Source organism: Ruditapes philippinarum, unplaced genomic scaffold, assembly GCF_026571515.1.
Source record: "Ruditapes philippinarum isolate M1 unplaced genomic scaffold, ASM2657151v2 ctg3613_1_1_1_1, whole genome shotgun sequence".
Classification (NCBI taxonomy): domain Eukaryota; kingdom Metazoa; phylum Mollusca; class Bivalvia; order Venerida; family Veneridae; genus Ruditapes; species Ruditapes philippinarum.
Window position 1 is genome coordinate 23,759 of NW_026860435.1, and position 19,276 is coordinate 43,034.

The 19,276-nt window shown below is 30.9% G+C and overlaps 2 protein-coding genes across 2 annotated transcripts; both read right to left on the reverse strand.

Annotated features, from left to right (window-relative positions):
- Window positions 1–669: 669 nt before the first annotated feature.
- On the reverse strand, window positions 670–5,549 carry LOC132760072 (A disintegrin and metalloproteinase with thrombospondin motifs 17-like). Its single transcript, XM_060751963.1, has 4 exons — window positions 5,392–5,549; window positions 5,001–5,157; window positions 3,545–3,727; window positions 670–960 (listed from the first exon to the last, which is right to left on the reverse strand). The coding sequence occupies exons 1-4, from the start codon at window positions 5,490–5,492 to the stop codon at window positions 892–894; spliced, it is 510 nt and encodes a 169-aa protein (XP_060607946.1). The 5' UTR covers window positions 5,493–5,549; the 3' UTR covers window positions 670–891.
- A 30-nt stretch (window positions 5,550–5,579) lies between these two features.
- Window positions 5,580–13,995, reverse strand: LOC132760065 (uncharacterized). Its single transcript, XM_060751956.1, has 7 exons — window positions 13,614–13,995; window positions 13,245–13,323; window positions 12,348–12,464; window positions 11,803–11,990; window positions 6,583–6,662; window positions 5,996–6,122; window positions 5,580–5,586 (listed from the first exon to the last, which is right to left on the reverse strand). Exons 1-7 carry the CDS (start codon window positions 13,751–13,753, stop codon window positions 5,580–5,582), a joined length of 738 nt encoding a protein of 245 aa, XP_060607939.1. The 5' UTR covers window positions 13,754–13,995.
- Between the last annotated feature and the right edge of the window lie 5,281 nt (window positions 13,996–19,276).

The following is a 19,276-nucleotide window of genomic DNA, read 5'->3' on the forward strand; positions in this document are numbered from 1 at the left end:
TATTGCTATGTAAGTTTATTTCAATACGTGTTTTTTTTGGGGTGAACTAACAGTTACTCAACACGTTTTTTTCTCCCTTATTGATACATGAATCATTACACTGATATTTTCTTATATTTACATATTGCAATCATTTTCTTCTCTAAATTACGTGTCTCAATAATATACATTTAGTTCAACATACTTTTTGTTTCTTCGCATCACTATTATCTGAGGTTGTTAAAACCCAAGCAGCAGAGGAGACAATAATGTCGGTTGCATGTTGCAAACAAATATCTACAGAGAATATAGATAGTTGAAATTCAAATTGAATCTATAATTTTACTTTTAAAACTTGTACTTTTTCCTCTTATTATTTTTGTTACTGAATGGATTTACTTTAGATTTCAAATTGTTTTGTTGTTTTGTTTTTTGTTTTTTTTTCATAAGAGCATAGTCTTTTGAACTTTTATTGTCATGGTGACCTTATTAAGTGTTACAAAAATATTGAACACTTGAGTGCTTTCTCTATACTGATACAGAAATGTATTTATATCACAAATGATTGTTTTTCATAGCGTAGTCTTCTAGTATTTTACTAGTCGAGCGTGCTGTCTCCTCTGACAGCTTTTGTTTGAAGCAGTAGTAGATTAATACATGTTCAAGGTGAGTCCAGAAATAAAACAAAACTTCTGTTGAATGCTATTTTATTTTGATCGAAAAACAAATATTATGTTGACATTTGAAAGTAACGATTTGTTATCAGCAAAGTAATCATAAAATATAGAAAAGATGTTAAAATTCACAGAGGAAGAGAACTTTAAACTGGTAAGAAAATATTGAATCTTATATGAAGAAAAATAATTTTTGAGTCGTGATTGTATCAAGATTGTCCTAATTCGCATTGTCAATTTAGTTCCCAGGATAATCTTCAGGATTGCAAATCTTGTATTTCTCTTGGCATTCTCCGTGATAACAATACTGAAATAAGAAATTCAAATGTTTTATTCATGCATTACTAAACAGTTGGTGGTCTTTAAATGGAACATACAATTACCATAGACATGTATTTATTGTGACATGAACTCCTCAAAACTGGATGGTACGAATGTCTATCAGTACCAAATGATATAACATAAACTATTGGAAAGGCGTTATTACACAAACCGTAAGGCGTAATTACGCGAAAAACACAATGTAACGTGAATAATTAGAGGTTAATACTTGGTTGCTGTTCGCCATTATGCGATAATGGCCCGAAGATGTGCATAATGTACATCAGATCTTTCCACAATGTTGAGAATGATTGCTGGCGGCATCCATTTTTTGCGTATCAAATTGAAGCTAATTCATCGCATTTTAAGCTTAAAATCACTAGAATCAGTCTACAAAAATTGTTATACGCATGCTCCGCTTCAAAATACGACTTGACATAAACAAAAAATAAGTAAATCGGTACAAGGAAAATAAAACAATATCATTTACGTTACTTAACACTACGAGCACTCATGGTTTATTCCGTTTTTAATCCTTTAAACATAATTGTTTTCTGAATAGCGTTTTACTATTCAATGTTCAAAAAAAAAAGTAACAGTGAACACTATAGCTGCAATATCATCATGCAGTATTATATGTCCGAGTGAACACTGTACCAAAAATTTACTGCTCCTTAAACTTTTGAACCGGTATGGCTAAATTACGCAACGGAGATTTTTTTGCGTAAATGGCGCAAATGGCACACATTTTTCTCAAGTTTCGTTTTCTTGAAATTTCGTGGTTGGAGGCATGCAGCTGTTAATATTGTTTTTCCAATAAAATGATATATACATTTTTTATGTAAATCTGGAACTTATAAGTGTTTGCTTGACATACTTTATGTACGTTTTGGAAAATCTCTGGTGCCTTTACACAAAAATATCTTCAAATATTTTCGAAATAAACAAATCTTCAACAGCTGCAAAAAGACCTCTCGCATGCTTCCTTTTAAAGAAGCAAACTTGTGATACAATTATAGCCCAAAGATGTTCATTATGGCTTAAATGCCTATGCCGGATCGCAATGACAAACAGCGTTTAGACTTTGCCACTAAATCTTGGTTGTCGCTCTTGATAAGAAACGGGCAGTTGACAATGTAAACAAACATCTTTGTTATATTTACATATATTTATTAACATTGTCTTATACTTTATTCAGATTTATCAGATTATGTTTGCTGAAATTGCTTTTTTAAAGCTCTACCGTCAATATGAAGTAATTTAAAGATTTCTGCAGGTCACTTTTTAAGCCACAGTATTTTGATATGTGTTTATAATAATAATAAAAATAATAATGATAATAATAATAATAATAAAGGCCTTCAATAAAGTTAAACATAAACATAATAATGGACATAATTGTAAGCAATATTACAAGGATTACAACATTCAGTAAATCTTAATCAACAAAGAAGACAAACATAATATTATATGATAGTATAGGTAAATTTTCTATTATTCATCTTTAGATAATAATAAATGTTTAAAATGTGCTTAAAGACTTGAAAGATTTCTTATTTTTAAAGGAATAGTGTTCCATAACTCCATACTAGAATATAAAAAAGTACGTTTCAAATAATTTGTTTTAGGTCGTTTATGCATAATGTCTCTTTTTTATGTGTTGATTGAGATAGCGGAATTAGATAAGAAATATATGCTGGCGTTAATTCATTCATCGCTTTAAATACGATAATTCCAGAAAAATTAATATCTCGATGGAAAAGATAACCATTTCATATTTTGAAACATTTGAGAGAATTTGTTTTTACGGTTTTTTTTAAAAATAATTTGAAATAATTCTGGCGGTTCTTCTTTTTTTTTGCAATTTTGTTATTCTATTTAGATCTGATTTGTTACATTGGGACCAAATAAGACATCCATAATCAGAAGTAGGGGTTATGTAGCGTTATAAAATAAATGTTTCATTTCAGGTGTAAGAAATACAATATAAACTTATAAATATGTTTGAAAGCGCCATTTGTTTCGCGTAATTAGTCTAGCATTCTATTCACCGTATTCGCCTTTGTATTTTAGAATTTTCATTTCTTTATTTTATTTTATTTGGTTTTTGTACAATGGTCATTTAAGAGACACATTACAAAGAAAGAACGTGGATAAAACAAAACATAGTTATCAATTTTAAATGAAAGAAAAGTCAGCAAGATTAACATAGTATCTAGGAATGACCATCCAAAAAATATATTTATATTTATACTACATTTATAAATTAACAATAAAGCAAACAACTGTTTCACAATCTGTAAAACCTGTGAAATGTTTTACAATTACCTTATTCTTGTAAAAATGAAAAGAAAACCTTCATAAATGCACTGCAAGCCGAACATATAGATAATACGTATAAACATCTTGATTTCCCAATTAAATTTGACGATACAAACATTTATTATAATTGTGGATTCCGCTAAGTTCAATAAAGGAATCATTTACAGTCACTTGGTACAAAGACTTATAAAGATTTAACTATGAGCACTGAAAGTTTCTCAAAGAAATTTTAAAGCAGTATAATTTACCTTATCTCCCATAGTTCCATCTTCATCTAAACATCTGGTACCATCAAAAACATCCTGTACCCCGTACGAATTTTCACAATCTCCTTCATTGGAACATTGAAATAGTCTAACATAAGACCCATCCTTTAACTCGAGTCTACATCGATTGTAATCAACATATCCCTCCAGTAACTTATCATTTCCCTGTAAATATATGTATAATATAGTGAAATGTGTTTTAATGGAAGCATCATCCGATAAAAAAAATTATCATAGTCACTGCTGCTGCTGCTGCTGCTGCTACTACTATTACTCCCCTACCACTACTACTACTCAAATTACTATTGTTGTTGTTATTGTTATTGTTGGCTGTTGCTGCTGCTGCTGCTGTCACTACCACTACTATAACTGCTACTACTTCTACTGCTACTAGCACTACATCTGTAAATATATGTATAATATAGTGAAATGTGTTTTAATTGAAGCATCTTCCGATAAAGATATTATCATAATCACTTTTGCTGCTGCTGCTGCTACTAGTACTACCCTACCACTACTACTACTCAAATTACTATTGTTGTTGTTATTGTTATTGTTATTGTTGGCTGTTGCTGCTGCTGCTGCTGCTGCTGCTGCTGCTGCTGTCACTACTATAACTGCTACTACTTCTACTGCTACTAGCACTACATCTACCACCACCACCACCACCACCACCACCACTACCACTACCACTACTACTACTACTACTACAATAACTGCTACTACTTCTACTGCTACTAGCACTACATCTACTGCATCACTACCACCACCACTACCACTACTACTACTACTACCACTACAATAACTACTACTACTACTACAGCTACTAGCACTACATCTACCATCACCACCACCACCACCACTACCACTACTACAACAACAACTACTACTACTACTCCAGCTTCTATTTTTGTTGTTATTGTTGATGTTGGCTGCTGCTGCTGCCACTACCTCTACAACTACCACTAATACTGCTACTAGAACTACTATTGTTGTTGTTATTGTTGATATTGGCTGCTGCTACTGATACTGCTACTGCTGCTGCCACTACCACCACAACCACTACTACTGCTACTACTACGACTACCACAACTACAATTGTTGTTATTATTGTTGATGTTGTTAATTCTATTATCAAATATTTAACACATCTTTGATTAAAATTTCTTTCACTTCTGCAGAATATAAGAATGGAATGGTCATTTCAGCACGCTTTACAGATAGATCATAAGGCGACCAGCAAGATTTATGGGTATAAGAAGATATCTGTCGACGCTTTCAGTGAGCCAACCTGAATACTTTCCTCAAGGGAGAGGTTCAAATGTACCTGTCTGACGGACGTCTAATATGAATTACATATAAAATAGCGACTATCTTTAAATATCAACTTAAACAAGGTAGAAAAGATATTAATGAAATGATATAAGGATAAACTTACAGACGAGCAGACGGAACTGTTCATGCCAAAGAAGATTTTACACTGGTCGTCTGGTCCATATTTTGTTCCGGGTAAACCTTGACAGAACTGATTTAAAAATTCTTTTCTAGTAGGTCTGTTAGTGTACAGGCACGTTGCAAGGTCTTCACTATTGAATCTATAAATAAAGTATTTGTATTCAACCAAAGTGTCATGCTTTCTTACTGGATTTCAGGTACATTGTAAAGTAAGATATGTAAATATTTACAATAATAATGTACTTTTATAAATATACTGCATGTCATAAAAGACGGCTTTTATTGCACCAACCATGACTATTTATGTAATTTACTTTACTTTTTACACACAAAAAATGCAATTGTGCAGAATATAGATGACATGTTGTACTCACTGGGACAAGTAAGATGAAATGTAGTCTGCCGAACACTCAGAGAATGTTCCAAAGTTCTGATATGGAAAGTTGTCGAGGGGCGGAAACAAAGAAGGATACATGACGAAGAATTGAGAACATTCTCCAGTGGTATCAATATCAGTATCGTGGGGAGCACCCAAACTAGAAACGACAAAAGACGATTTGCATTAGAATCTTAAACACAATAATATAAAAATTACTTCGGCGAAATTCAGTCAAATAAATGTCAATTCAATCAAATAAATATTAATTTTAGAAGTCAGTACGTTTCTTTAAAATGTAAGCCATAATACAGTTTAAAAATAACATATGGTATTAATTTGATATTAATTTGAATCAACCTAATTCGTGAATAGAGAATTCGTTACTAATTTGCGATTTGAGATTGACGTAATTCGGGAATTAAGTATGGCCTAAATCATGAATAAAGTATGGCCTAATGCGTTAAAGTTCGTATTTGTTCAACAATAACGTATGACCATCTTTGCAGTGAAACTTGCAACCTAATTTGTAAGTTACATTATCTACGTCATTAGTTACGTAATCAGTGATTGATAAGTTACCTATAAAGCTCGTCGCTTACCTGTGTCCCATTTCGTGAGTTAAAATCCTTGATACAGATGGAGAGAACATCTCACTAATTGAATATCGCAAGTCATATGGTAGTGCGGAGAAATCATCACACATAGTTGCAAGAGACGGTACAAAACCTTTAACGAAGGAACTTACATATTTGAACCGACACAACATTTGTAAAGAAAAAAATGATTACTTACCATGTGCAGAAGAACATTCCAAAATACATGAAATAAGTACAAGAAAACAGTTTGTCGTATTTTACCAAATGCGAGAATCCTTTCAATACACCTCATAAGATCAGGATAAAGATGCATATGGCCTTTCATTGTAAAATGATTGCGCATAGCAGTGTTAATTTTTCGCACCTTTGGCTTGGTCTTCTGGTTAAGTACCGATCGTTTACGTTCTTATTTTTACAAACTAATAGATTGCAATGGTTTCAAATTATTATACAATGATTAAGTGTTAGAACATAAATACATTGTAAATATTCATCTATCTATGAATCGGTGTTATGTTTTTTTCAATTAAATTGTGTGTTGAGAAAACAGAGAGTTTAAGTGAAAATGGTGGACTAGTAAAGCATCTTACCTATGACACTGCTAAATATCTGTTCGTTTACAACATTTCCATTGGAATCAAGGAAGTAGTATATAAATACTATATCGTAACTGAAAATATTTTAACACTTCTGGTAAAATTCTGCATTTATCACATTTCAGTGCCACTTTTCATATGGCACGGTTATGTATTAAGTATGCAAATTATTTATGATAAGAAATATGTATTTGAAGTTTGAGGTAGATACCTTTAAAACTAAAGAAGTTATAGTAAAAATAACATTTTTCAAAAACAAAAAACTAATAGAATCAAGATAATTCTTGCAATATTGGTGCTATAGATATAAACATTGTCACATACGATGTAGTTAATGATAAGGAACATATATTTGAATTATCAAGTTATCCCCATAAGAAATAAAGAAGTAACAGTAAAAAATGATATTTATTTTTAGGAAAATTCTTAGTTCAAGGGGAGTTAAATCTTAAAATATTGGTGCTAGACTTATGAACCTTATCACCTAAGATGAGGTTGATGTCAAAGAACATATATTTGAAGTGTGAAGCTTAACCCTTTAGAAATAAAGAAGTAACAGTAAAAATAAATATTTTTTAAGGAAAATTCTAAGTTCAAGGGGAGATAAATCTGAAAATATTGGTGCTAAAGTTATCAACTATGTCACATAAGATGTGGTTTCATGACAAGGAACATATAATCGCCGTATGAAGTTGATCCCTTAAGAAGTAAATAATTGACGGTAAAAAAAAATATTTTTAAGTAAATTTCTAAGTTGAAGGGGAGATAAATCTAAAAATATTGGTGCTAGAAGTATGAACCTTGTCACATAAGATGTGGTTGATGATAAGAACATTTTTTTTAAGTTTGAAGTTGATACCTTAAGAAATAAAAAAGTTATAATGAAAAATATTTTACTGCACCAACACTTTAATCTGAAATCTGGACGCGGACGCCGACTCCGACGCCGGGGCGAGTAGGACAGCTCTCCATATACTTCGTATAGTCGAGCTCAAAATCATCCAAATGGAAATTAAATTGTCGTGTTTCAACAGTTGCTACATATCACCTAACACCTGCTGATGAGTAAGTTAAAGTTCTGGAGAGAACCTTCTAGGGTAACAAAAACAAATATGTATAAATGTACACTTGAAAGTAATGTTTCATTTCTTCTATATATGGTATCGAAAGGTCGAATCAGTTTACCTATCAATATTTAAAGATATACAGTTGAGTTCACACTAAAGGTTACACAAAGTGCACTAGGAGTGCACTAGATGTGCACTACTAGTGCACTTCAAAGTGAACTAGTAGTACACAACTAGTGCACTTCATAAGTGCACTTTGTAGTGCACCAGACCTATAATAATTGTATTAAGCAGTTACCTTTTTATTTCAATGAATAGCAATTTGACTTTTACAGAAAGATAGATCAATATAGATATCTGTATAATAGTTTTTCACATGAGAAATTTGAAGTTTTGTAAAATATGGCGTAAAATATTAGAACAATAAGTTTTCAAAGTCATTAATTTTGCAGATTTTGTATTTTAAAACTTAATTGTTAGATTAAGTAAATATAAATAATAATTATAACTTTAATGTTGATAAGGGCATAAAAAATCAATTGATATTAAATATGATTCTATTTTATTATAATCTTGTAATGAAATATGAAACATTGAAATGCTAATTAAACAAAATTCAGTCATTTTTTTTATTATTATTTTTTTGGGGGGGGGGGGGCAAATTATATCAATTACTTATTTTTAATCTTAACTTATGGTTGTTTTAATTAAAGGTAATGATTTTAAGCATTAGTAGCCTTTAATACATTAAAGAATTAATATGTTTATAATTGGCCTAAATTTTGTCAATTTTATCTCATTTATAATCTCTCTTACCTTCTCAAACTGAGATTTACCTAATATTAATATAAAAGATATATATTATTCTGAAAATAATTTTTTTTATATAATGGTGATATGTTTAGTATGGATATGTGTGGATTAAGTATTGATATGTACCTGTGGGACACTATTATACTTTAACTGACATGGATATTGACAAAAAGATTAGAAAATCTTTCAATTCCATTTTTTGAGACAACATCTATCTTTTTTCTTTTTTTCATGCATTGTAACATAATTATGCAATATTATTACTTTTATGAGTTTATTATAAAATGCAAAAATATTTCAGTTTTCTTTTTGTAGTACTTGTAATTAAATTTATTTGCATCAACATCCAGAGAATACAGAATTTACATTGCCTACTTATATTTATCATCTGCCTTTTGTTCTTTACCCTGAGGGGCTCTCTTATCAGCAGGGTACTATATTAAAACACCAATACACAGCATGACTTTTGACATTTTTATCTTCTGTTACTGTTTTCTGCTCATGTATGATATTTTATTGAAAAAACAAAACAAAAAACAAAAACAGATTTGCATTGAAGTGAAAAGGAAGTTGCAAAAGTTTTATCATCATGCATTTAAATATTTTCTTTAAAATATAGATCTCTTATCTTCTAAATGTGTTAAAACTGATAAGTAAAATTTGTCAAATCTATAATAGAAAAAAAATAACATTTCCCAGTTCAGAAACTAAAAAGCTGCAAATTGTAATGCAGAATTGCAAGAAAATATGGATACATATTGATATGAGGTCTTTCTAGAATAGTAAACACTGATATTGATTTTAAACCATTTTTTATGATAAAATTAGAAAATTCCACCTCAAAGACAAAAATGACAATAATATCTAACATGCGTTTATGCCATTATGATTATTTTTTTACATTTGATTATACAAAAATTATAGTCTTACATGTATTTTGGAAAAAAAACAGGAAATTTTAAATAAATATTGCGTACATCTGCATTTTTTTAATTTACCCTAAGGCCCTCTTATCAGCAGGAGACCAGTGTAATGAAAACAGTCGCTGTCAGAAAAATACCAATGCACAGCATGACTTGAGACTTTCCTCTCCCTTCATACATAAAATTTTTAATATAGAAATCTTGAATAAAGTTATCAATTTCATTTATTTCATGGAAAATTTTTAGTTATTTATATCTTTAAAAGTATCCAAGCATTTCATGGTTGAAAAAACATAATATCACAGTGTATGGATTGTTTTAAAATCAATGACTTGATATTCTCTTTCAATCTTGAACATGAATAATTGCCTCATTAGTTATAAATATATTATTATGCAGAATGGCAAGAAAAGTGGTTAAATGGATAAATATAGAAAATTCCGCTTTAGAGACAATAATATCTAATATGCATTTATGCCATTATGATTTTTTTTGTATATTTGATTATACAAAAATTATGGTCATTTACCCAGGCTTCTGTCTAAACATGCATTTTGAGAAAACCAGGGAATTTCAATGCATACTTAAAATCTGCAAAATTGACTGTTCTTTGTTATTTTCCCCCGAGGCTCCCTTGTCAGCAGGAGAGTAGTATAATGAAAAAAGTCCCTCTCAGAAAATACCAATACACAGCATGACTTGGGATTTTTCCTCTTTATTAAAAGTATTCCCTTTATACATTAAATTTTTAATATTGAAATCATGAATAAAGTTATCAAATTTATTTATTTTATGGATAATTTTTTAATTATTTACATATGCAAGCATTACACAGTTGAATACTGAATTATCACAGTATATTGGTTGTTTTAAAATCAATGTATTAATATTCTCTTTCATATTGAACATGACGAATTGTCTCTAAGTTAAATATTATAGAAAAAATATTTGAGCTTAAATATAAACCTTTCCTTGATTTTTTGAGCTTATGAAAAAAAAGTTTATGTTGTTACAAACTAAATTTATTCGGCCAGAATTATCACATTGATTTTCCCATTTGTACACTAGAAAAATTGAAATACACGGCCATTAAAAAAAGCTTCAAAAACACTTATTTAATTATCCATTACAGAGCATATTTAAATTTAACCTTTTTTAATTCTATAAATTTGATTTTAAGGGGTATTATTTTACACTTACAGTTAAATACTGGTTAGTAAAAATATGATTACAATAATTTTTTTTAATTTTAAGCTTTAACATAATATCACCTAAAATGTTAAAACTGCTGATTTTAAAATTTACTTATTTACATTCATGAATAGGCCATATATTCCCAAAGTTTTTTTTCTTATAGCAGCTTAACAATGGATGCCCCCTGTCACTTGATATGCAATTATCCAATAAACCATTTATGTGTCACCTTCCCTGGCCAGCTTGATCATATGGTCTAGTGCACTAGAAGTGCACACGGTGTGCACTTCTAGTTCAGCTCTAGTGCACTAGAAGTGCACAAGGGTGGGAAGTTTAGTGTGAACTCAACTGTACTATGCTCAAATTTGATGTTAGAAAATAATGATAATTGCTACATAGTCTCTTTGTAAATATAAAATAAACCTGTTTTGACTTCACACAAATTTGATATGTTGGAAATTCTACACACTATAGGTGGGCTCAATATGAAAATATAGTGTCATTAAAAAAAACTGGCAGTTTTTTAAATGAAAGACCAACTTTACTTGATCTGTAATAGGGAACGCAGCTTCCCGTACATAGTTTACTAACACTTTTGGTTCAATTAGATAAATTCAGTAAGAATTTCATAGATTTACATGAATTTCTATGATTAAAATATTTTACTCAAGGTGGTCATAGTATATCTTTAACTTTTTATATTCAATAACATATGTCTGTTTATCGGATGATTAAAGAATAAAAGCGGGTTCAAGACAAAATTTGAACACCGGAATGTGATAGCTGTATGGTGCATTAAACACATGGATTTAATTATTATAAATTAATTATTTCAATCTTAAGCGCAGCTAGTTAAAGTTAGCTTGTTTCAAATCTTTAGAAATAAGACATTTTTTCTAGAACCTGACCAATCAATACATGCAATATGAATATTTTTTTTCAAAAAAAAATCTGTACAATTACGTCTACAAGTGATTGATTGATTTCATGTGAGTGATATTTGTTTTTATAAAACAGAGATAGAACTGCATTGATACTTTCCACGCCAACCGGCTGCTTGGAAATTCGCTCATAATTCTATCAGAATCATAGGTTTAAGTAGGTAAATAAATTACATTAATAATATATTAGTGTTTGCCTCATGTTTGAGTCATGACATTACAGCATGCTAGAAAGATAAGATGTACTTCCCATTCAAAAAGGTATCAAACACTTACTCTGTCAAGAAGGCTAAATGTTGAAAAGCACGTGTCGCACCATATGTAGCACGCATGTAGGAGAGGAAATCCAAATTTAATCCAGTTTCGTAGAGAAAATTAGAATTTTGGTCATAATACTCTTCACTTGTCACCCAGTCACCTTCAAGGTTGTCAGCTACTGGAGGTATGAGTTGAAAACTACCATCCTAAATTACATTACATGATTTATATTGACGACATATCTATATCATTCAAATGAGTTTTTTTATTTTTTATACGAGACAATATTTAAGTACATCATGTTTAGTTTAAAATAGACTTTCATGTTCCTTATAATACCACAATAATAGGATGAATCGCCCAATGGGCTTATAACACACTTACAATGACGTGAACAATATAAAAAGGTTGTACAGAAAAAAGGACTGAATGCTTTCCATTTTTAGCATTGATGAATTTTCCTCTGATTTAAAAAGAAGTTGATTTATAATTTAAATTTCACGTGTCATTCAGTAAACACAGAATTAAAATAATTTGTAAATAATGCAAATAGATTTACCTACCTGAAACACTGGCATTTCAATATCAAAAGCTATTTGAAGATCAAGTTTGTATGATTTACCATCTACAGAAGTGTATTGTTTCTTCCAATCTCTTAGTGTTCTCATATTTATCGCCACCTTTGGGAATGATTTAGAACAATTTTATGATATTTACCTAGTTACACATTATCAAAATACAATAGTTGACATTTACATCAAATCTTGCCTTTGATTCTTTATGAAGTCATTAATTTCTTTACAGAAGATAGTGTACCAGCCAACTTATAAAGATGGATACAAACGCCGAAAAAAGGGGGGAAATTCTTGGGTTTAACACTTTAACATAAGAAAATTGTATTTTTCAATTGAAGCAAGACAAAACTTGAAACAAAAGTCAATTTATGTAGTTAAAAATACTTTATATTTGAATATCGAATGGTAATTGTCGATGTCTTTTAAACATTTGCCCTTCACAACACTTGTTGGTTTGAATCCATACAGAATCTTTGAATTATTATTAGTGGGGAAAACTATAAGTATTACAAACGAAAGCTTTGTAGTTCTTTTCAGGTGCCCACACGTGCATACAATACTTGGTAATGCACAAAAGGACACAGAGGTCTACCTCACTTCGTAAAGTGGAGTGTTGCACTATGATTTTTCTTTATTTGTTTGCCCTTAAATGACATTCTGAGACATGAAGAAGAAATTAAAATATCTTAAGCAAACACAATTTAGTGTAACGTTTCACAATTTCATATCCATAATTGTACAACCGTCTCTTAATTAACATGCTACTAAACTGATTTAATAATCAATTGTCCACTCGGACTGTTATTGCATCCCATATTATATATTTTACATGATAACGTACGTAATATATTATTCAAATGTTACAAAATATCATAAATATCTTACTTGATTGAAGATAAGTGTGACAAAACATTCTATTTCATCCAAAGTTGCCTGATAATTGCCACCAACAAAGTCATAAAACCTGGGAAAAAAGATGACCGTGTTATTTTATCTACATGATTTTCATTGTGAATTGAATTGATATGATTACATTCAGATGTCAGAAAGATACACAACAAGTAAGGCCTAATTATTGTTGTAATGCATGTGCATTGCAAGACTATAGTAAATAATCTATGCTACGTTTGTGTTTAATTAAATTTACAGTACTGACCCGAAAGTACAGGTATTTTAGAAAGGTAAAGCATATCTCATTCTTCATATATAACACTCTCGAATCGGGGATCAAAATAACGTGTGCGATGTACTTACAGATCACCTATAGATCCACAAATAACAACCTTGACATGTACAAAACCAGTATTTGTATTTGTATTAGGTACCAACAAGTCATCTTCGTTATTTGTGTTTGATTCTGAGTTACCTTTGCCATTCGCTTTCGCAGATTCCATAAGTTGATCTTAATTTCAATAAAACAAAGAAAATATAATCTCAAAAGGTCTATTTGCTCACTTTTATATCGTTATTCATGTTAATCTCAATTCTTTGTTGTCTTATTTGATAAACTTATGAGAAACATAGAAATTTTATTCGTCCCTTTGATAATAACTTCTGCAAATTTTGTAGTACATAAACGTTACCAAATGTTGCTTTTGCTGTCAATGTCTTGGTTTTTTCACGTCTGATAATATTCAGATCGGTGAAGTGAGTTTTATTTTATTTGTTGTTGTTGTTGTTTTCAATTCCATTAGTGACAAGCTCTACCCTGCTGTCGATGAAGACAAGTGTTAGCCAGCTCATAAATGTCTGTTTGTACCATACGAACACACTTCACTGAGTGTGTACATGCCAAGTATCTCGGTACCGCATCTTGTCAAACTTACTCTAAAAGTACTGCCAAAAGAGTAACTAATATCCACACATTTACTTTGAAGCAGGATTTCATTGAGGTCCATGTATGATTTTTTTAAAATTTTAGCTAAGTTTTTTAAAAAAAAGTCTTTCAATAAGTATAGAAAAATGACACTCACAGAGAATTGTGAACCCCTTATAGAATAACGCCTCCTAAGATACAACCTATTGGTATCGGAGAAGAATATGGTATAGGAACACGTTCGTGAGTGCGTCCGTTCGTGTAACATATTTTGTGACCTGAACTCTTATTCATTATTGAAAATGATTTATAGGGACTATTACTACTGATGCTTTAATTGTTTTGCAAACAAAAAATTGATTTTCTCCACTTTCTCGGAAGTTATGTCCAATTTTACCTTTTTAACATTTCAATTATATAGATAAATGTGCACATATACAAGCATATGAACCTTTGTGTTACATGTTTTTATATTGCCATAATGTCTAAAAATGACTTAAAATGACACAAATATCCCATATCCTACTAAGTCTCTACCCTACACCCGTTTCGAATTGACTAAATTGGGGGTCATTATTTTGTAAGGGGTGTCAATATTTAATAGAAAGGGGTCATAATCTTATTCACCTCTTCCAGTTATTTATAACAAGCTAATATTTGATTTCAACAACTTCATATAACACAATACATTTTCCTCTTTCTTTTCTTCTGAGACACTTCATTCTTATCACTTTCTGTCACCTTCCTTTGATTTCACATTTTTGTGAGCTTTTTACCTAAACCTCAAGTTCGGTCTTGACTCATCATGGCCATTGATATGTCAAAATATGACTTGCACTTCCTACAAGTGTCCTTTTCCGTAAATTTAAGATTGTGTCAATGTGGACGTATCAACTTTTTTATCAAAACGTTTCTGTTAAAATATTTTAAGATAAATATATCAGACTTGTAGGCTTTCCTTCCTTGCTTTTATTCTTATTCATGATGTAGTTATAGATCAGTGCTTTTCTAATTCTAGGTGTTGAAGACGTAATTTCATTTATTTCAAAATTATGCTTTATTTCCACTTACATACCGTTTGTTGAAAGCATTGATATTAATAGATATGTCGATATACCATCGATTGTTCAAAATGATGTACGGTTTCGGTGATTTTTTTATGTTTCTATTGAGAAAGTTACCGAAATAGTATCAGAATTCAAAAAATATAAAATTAAGAAATGAGATACATTATTGCATCATAGCTATCCCTGTTTACATAAAATATCAGCTTATAATTCTCTGTTACATTAAAGTAACCTGGAATCTATTGAAAAAAAACAACATATTATAAATCTCGCTACTAACCCTGAATGCCATGAAATAAATTATTCACGACTTCACCACGTTCACCTGTGAACTCTAACATGGAGTTGTATTGACTTGAAAAGTAGGTATAGCCGTTATCTGTCTGATTGATACATTGCTGTAAATAATCGAAAGACAAAAATTAGGAATTGTCTTTTAAATACTTTGAAGCATTATATAACAAGACCACTGGGTAGCATTATAAAATAAGACCACTGGGTAGCATTATAAAATAAGACCGCTGGGTAGCATTATATAGCAAGACCGCTGTGTAGCATTATATAACAAGACCGCTGGGTAGCATTTTATAAAAAGACCGCTGAGGAGCATTTTATTACAAGACCGCTGGGTAGCATTATATAACAGACCGCTGGGTAGCATTATAAAACAAGAACGCTGGGTTGCATTATATAACAGACCGCTGGAAAGCATTATATAACAAGACCGCTGGGTAGCATTATATAACAAGACCGCTGGGAAGCATTATATAACAAGACCGCTGGGTAGCATTATAAAACAAGACCGCTGGAAAGCATTATATAACTAGACCGCTGGGTAGCATTATATAACACCCACCTATTACTATTACGTTCGCTGTATAAATATTTATAACAAGACTAGTCATATATGTGCCACTAGTAGACACCATGCTACGTTTAAGGAGGTATTGTTAAAAAATAACTGATTCACGAAAATGAGTCGTTAATGCGGAAGAGTCTGTAGATTTTGTACACATTTTTGTAAATCAAAGTACTGTGACAAAACAAGCACATTTCCTTGGAAACATTCTATTTTTAATGTAGAATAGCATTATATGTGTAGTTTATCGAAATAAAACTTGAGATCTTTTTCTTTTCTTTTCGTATGTTTCGCCTCGAACCATCTTTAATGATTTGATGTCGTAAAATTATATATTTAACAAGGGAAAGCTCTTACCGCTAAGCAGTTGTTATCGCCGTCGCATTCCTGCATGCATGTAGTATTACCGTCAGATGTTGAAAACATCGTCATTTTCTGTAAATATTCATAAAGTTATATCACACAAAAAAAAGATATCAAAAGGAAGTATTTGTAGAAAATGTATTGATTCTTAAATTTTTGTAGATGTCGCAGTGTATTGTTTTGTTTTGTTTTTTCTAAAAGAAAAACTAAGTACTGCAAGATTAGATTTAACGCAAAATGAGATGCAATTTAAATATACCTATCGGTAGCATAAATTCTTATGGATATACTAACATGTTCTTACGACAGTTTTTAGTTTTTTTTAAGTTTGCAACAGAGATATGCAAATGCATCGTAAAAAGTCCCATCTTAGTTGGAATAAAAACTTGACTCGCGACTACAGGCTTGACAACGAAAAGAATCGATTTTCTTTCATAGTGGTGGCAATGGTGGTAGTTTCATTCGGGACATGACAGTATGCCACATTGAGTTTACAACAGCACAGTTCAGCCATCGCGTCGTTCCTCTGCAGCATGTCATGAAGTATACCAGTAATACATGTAATTGTCTTCACTTTTGTAAGGAACTAAAAACTTCTCTACATGCCAAAATAGAGATACAGCGAGAATAACCGTTGAAAGAATTTCATGATCAATCACAATGAAAGTGACCTGCAGCGTCCAGGAATCGAACCCGAATCGCTCGAATCACACTCCAAAGCTCTACCTATTGAGTTGTCAGAGATTGCACATACAAAGGTGTTTGTGCATTCAACCATAAAAATGTTAATCATATAATGTCAAAAATGAAAGGGTAATACATGTATATGTATCTTATTAAATTTTCTTAGTTAAACTTATGTTATTTTCATTACTTTATGGCAAATTTTTAAAAGAATTGTAACATTTACTTTCTTTTGTTATTTTACAGTAAATGCATATAATCATGGAGTTGAATAGTGTAAGTATATCTGTGAAATAATACAATGTTAGAGAACAAAACATTAAACTGCTAATCTAAGTAGGATTTTAACCATTTAGCAATAATTTCTACATGTGTCTGCGTCATTTCCTCTTATGGAAATTTCCATATATAATATTTATTCATACACTCGGGTAGTTTTCAAAATTTAAACATTAATGTGCTGTATACTTAGGCAGCATATATGTATAGCTTTATACCCTTTAAAATCTAGAAGTATTTAGTGACAAAACATATTGAGATAATATACCATTCTACTACATTGTTTTGAATACCAAACAGATCACAGCTTATATACAATAGTACACATATTGTCAAATAATATTCATAAAATAATATAATTCTTTTGATAATGTCATTTTACGATTTAATCATTCGATACACGAAATTCTTTTGCAAGAAATATCAATGTTTATGTAATGTCAAATATGATTTACCTTCTCATGAAATATCAATCATTAGTTAAAGTCAAGTGTGATTTTTCTTCTCACGCAATATGTGAGTTAGGGTCAATACTGAGTTTATTGAACGAGTTGCATAAATAATATGATGCGAGTTTCCTATGGCAAGCAAAATATAATTTTATTTAACTTGTTCAATAAATTCAGTAATGAACTTACAGGAATATAATATTCTATTTATCATATACCCTAAATAAAGACTGTTAAAAGTGCAGAAGAATCATTTTTGGTTGACGCACATAATTTTATAGTGTAACGCTTACATGTCTTAACGGCGTCACGTAAAAATATATGAACAGCCGTGCAGTACCAATTTTATTTCTTTGGATTGTCAGACCAAAACAAAAATAATGGTAGCGAATATTCAGACCCTGAAATGCTAATTTGCAAAATCCGAAAGTAGTCCGAACTCCTCGATGCTGTTACTTTCCTTTATAAGTACATTAACGCCGAAAAATTGAGGGACATCACTGCGTAAATAGTCAAACGACAGGCGCACTAATTTTCAAGCCTTCTCGGGGGAGAAAAAATAGTTCTCGATTTGTCGAAGATTTCTAATATTGTGTATTCTTTACAGATATACATGCATGCTTATACTAAACTCCATGATTATTTACATCAGTGTAAAACAATAGATTTACCGTGAACAAAAAATAACTTAAAATCAATAAGGGCTATAAACCCTAAGTAAGGATAATGTGGGCTTTTTTTCAGACCATTATCTAATAAATTCCCCGTGGTTGAGGGGTTACACGCTCGTTTAGGAATCGAGAGGCCTGGAGTTCAAATCCCAATTAAGGCAACTCATGTTTTTTTGTTTTTTTTTTCTTATTGAAATTGTTTAAGCCAAATAAACATTGAATTGACTATCGGTGTTGCAATTAGCCTAACAGCCAATTTGCTACAGTTATAACACTGAATACAGCATTGGTGGCACTTAACAAAAACAAATTGGTTTATAATCTCACAACCTTCGCCTTTCTGATATCATGAGACCCAAACAAATTCATCGCCTTATGTGCTTTGATTATTTATGGAGTCGCAACTACGGCACGGGTATATGATAAAAATCTTTAGGTCATGTCATGCATCATTTACCTTCCCATTCATCGAGGGGGGTGTGCTCAGCTCTTCATCGTTTACTTCTTTTGTCATCTCTATTGTTTGAACTACTCCTTCAACACTCATTTCTACCTCCATTTTCATTTTGTTAGCTGTAGATTGTGCATTCTTTAGTTTCATAGATCCATGCTTCTCTTTAAAACGAGGAAAGTTAAGATGAGTAATTTTAAAACAAAAGTTGCTTTTACATATCACAAACAATTATACGATATAGGCCACACTCAAAAGTCAGGCTGATGAAGAAAAAG